Source organism: Plectropomus leopardus, unplaced genomic scaffold (genome assembly GCF_008729295.1).
Source record: "Plectropomus leopardus isolate mb unplaced genomic scaffold, YSFRI_Pleo_2.0 unplaced_scaffold918, whole genome shotgun sequence".
Lineage (NCBI taxonomy): Eukaryota > Metazoa > Chordata > Actinopteri > Perciformes > Serranidae > Plectropomus > Plectropomus leopardus.
The window spans coordinates 1-3,232 of record NW_024701227.1 but is presented as its reverse complement, the minus strand read 5'-3'; the positions used below and the strand labels follow the sequence as shown (position 1 = coordinate 3,232).

The 3,232-nt window shown below is 40.7% G+C and overlaps 1 protein-coding gene across 1 annotated transcript; it reads right to left on the bottom strand.

Annotated features, from left to right (window-relative positions):
• Nucleotides 1-1,250: 1,250 nt before the first annotated feature.
• Nucleotides 1,251-2,302, bottom strand: LOC121940648 (probable C-mannosyltransferase DPY19L1; the record flags this gene model as incomplete). The annotated part of the gene is made up of 3 exons (XM_042483367.1): nucleotides 1,805-2,302; nucleotides 1,422-1,446; nucleotides 1,251-1,338 (listed from the first exon to the last, which is right to left on the bottom strand). Coding segments are annotated over exons 1-3 (336 nt in total), but the record flags the coding sequence as incomplete, so codon positions are not given.
• Between the last annotated feature and the right edge of the window lie 930 nt (nucleotides 2,303-3,232).

Genomic DNA, 3,232 nt, shown 5'->3' with positions numbered 1-3,232 from the left:
TTGTAACATAAAACATGAAGTTTTTTGTCCAGTGAAAACGTTGAAAAAACAACCCTTTTTAGAGTGAAACACGAAAGACAACAGACATATTATGTTATCATAACTATTTGGAAATATCTAGAATATGAGACTTGGATTAACATCATGACGAGTGTAAGAGAGGGAATTACTTCATTTTTTTTTAGCAAAAACAAAATAAGATGTTACCAATAATTTTGAGATTTTACAACGCAATGTCAGAAAAACAACAATTCATAAAATCCCACTTCCCATGTCTGAGCATTTTCAAGACTTTTGAAAGATTAATTTAATTACAGTTAATACAAATCTGGGCCTTATTTTAAGATTAATGGATTCAGTGCCTTGTTAGACTTTCTAAGGATCTGCGGGAACAAACAGTTTTCCATCCCAGCTAATTTTAAAAACCTTCCTTATCATCCTTTACTAGTTTTTGCAGCTTACAGGACATTTCTTACCAAGTTGCTCATTATGTTTTTCCCATATTTTTGAAAGAATTCAAACCAGTCTGTTCATGTTTTAGAGGTTTAAATGCTTGCGGGAAAACGTGATGATGTAACTGATCCAGGTGTCAAAGGGTTAATAACAATATTAATAGAGTAATTAGGGGTTGACAGATTATCGTCCGGGCTGATTATTGGAGCCGATATTTGTCATTTTGCTGAATATCTGTATCAGCATTTTATTTTACGATTCCAAATATAATGTATTTATTTAAAAAGTGCAAAACAGCATCAGCATAGGAGGAACTTTTGATTTGTAAAATCTCAGGGAGATATATATATATTTTTATTTTCTATTTAAAATTTCACTGACTTTATAAAAAACAGGGAACTTGCTGTATATGATGTTGAAGGTTCAGTTTTGAATACATATTTATTAGAAGCATTTAAACAAAGTTTTGTGTTGGAGTTTGTTATACCTCCAATTATAAATTGTGAAAGATTTTTTTAATTTTTCTATTTTTTATTGTACGTGCATATCAGCTCCAAATACTGATTATGGGTCTCATTAAGTAATAATAATCTGTATCAGCATTAACCCCTTCTTTTTAGTCGTTTTTGCAGCATGCGGGACACTTCATGCCTAGTTGCTCTTTATGTTTTTCCTTCTGAAAGAAATCAAACCTTTTTGTTCATGTTATAGAGGTCCACATGCTCTGGTGATTATTATTACTAACAATAATAATGATAATAACAACATTAATAATAAAAAAACAATAATCTACTCACCATTTCTGTCCGGAAAGCCATCTCCTTCTCCAGGTTGGACAGGTGTGAAAAGTGTCTGTCATTCTCGAACAGCTGTGAGAGGTGATGCCTGAGCAGAGAGAAACGTGTCAGCCGTCTCAGAGACAGCACAGCCTGAAGTCTGAGAGAAAACACGCCGACAGAGACACTCACCAGTGGAGACACCCGGTCAGACCAGCTGTGGACACACAGAGGACACACTTTAACCGCCGCCACAGAAAACGACGCTAGTTCACACAGAGACAGACGGACGGACGGACGCAGACCCGCGCGGTGATGCGGAGGCTATTGTTATTAGCTTCAACTTTGACTGAAAACCTGTTAACACGCGCGGGTCCGCTAAGACACACAAACGGACCGTTTTAATGCGGTTTTAATAACCGGCTCCGCGCAGCTAACACCGGAGAGCTAGCCTGTGGGTGAGCTAACGTTAGCCGCGGGAAGAGCCGCGGAGATAACTTAATTTAGCGGCTAATGCTACTTTTAGCAGCCGTTAGCCGAGCCGCGGAGCTAACGGGCTAACGGTCCAAACTCACCGAGCAGCAGCGTGACCCCCAGCCTCACCGCGGCGGACGGACTCAGCCCCAGCCGGTGTCTGATGCCCGACAGCCCGTTTGAATGGGAGCTGCTGAACGCCTTTCCGTCCCTGCCCGGTCGCCTGACGTTACTTTTACCGGGGGGAGAAACAAGCGGGACCCTGTCGCGGTCAGTCTGGGTCGCCGGACTCTTCCCGGTCTGCTTTCTGTTCTTCGCCACCATGGTGTCCCGGGAGGAGCCGAGCAGAGGCAGCAGCAGCGGCGTCAGAGGAAAACCCAGCGGGGTGTGAGCCGAGCAGCCTCCCCGTCTGGTATCTGGAGCTCGGATCTGCCCCCTGACTACCTGACTGGTTCCTCGCTGCTTTCTCACGCGGAGAAACGTGATCACGCGCTGCCCTCCTGTGGCCGTTTGGCGCCACTACAACGAGTTCCTGCTGGTTACCATGACAACAGGTACTCGAGGGTTTACCAAGGGACTGTTCGTTATTTATCAGGGTTTTTTTTTTTTTTATCGTCGGCAGCAGTTTGAGCTGTTGTCTCTGCTGAAAATACCAGCTTGACCAGTGTAAGGTTTTTAAACTGGGTAGCCGGCTTGGTGTTACGTATGATTAGTGAATAAAGATATTTGTTTATAGGTATAGGTTTCATAAAATGAATAAGAACTTAAATTATCAGCAAATTTGCTTACAAAAAAACAAAGGTAAACTGACATCAGGGGGTAAGCAAAACAGATCAAAAAGCCTAATAATCATAATAATTATTTAATAATATATAAAATGACGTCAAAATAGTCAAAATGACAAATTTCAAGTCAAAAGCCCAGAATGACACCCAGAAATAATACAATGCAATACAATATATACATAAAATACTTGTATAAACTTTGACCATAAGTATGTAATTTTATGAGGTAGGCTTTGTCCTGATCATTCCTGTTGGTGTCACACCAGTTCCACCAGCATGTAAAAACCAGCAGATGTCACTGAAGGACTGCGCTGCATCGACACTCGAAATCTCAAGTCAAAACAGTAACTCTGGTTGTGTTGCTGATGTAGTTTGTAATATTATTTAAAGGAGTCACATGAGCTTTGTTCACCCAAACTTTCTTTTTCTTTTCATCTTTTCTTCTCCTTTTTTTAAATTAAAGTTTCTTTTTAACTTTGTATTCTTGTTCTGTTTCAGCAAATTCATATTTTATCAGCAGCAGTTTATATTCTGAGATTCTGCGGATCCACAGGCTGACTGAAGGGACACCTGTATTTTTATAAAAATAGATGAACGGATGATTGTGGATTCTGTGGTGCTGCTCCTTTAAGCCGAGGAGCTGTAGTTTCTGTCTGGGGACATCAGGAAAGATGAGTTGATCTCATCTGTGAGCAGATCAGCTGTAAATTAACTGACAACTGAAGCACTGGAACACTTATAGCA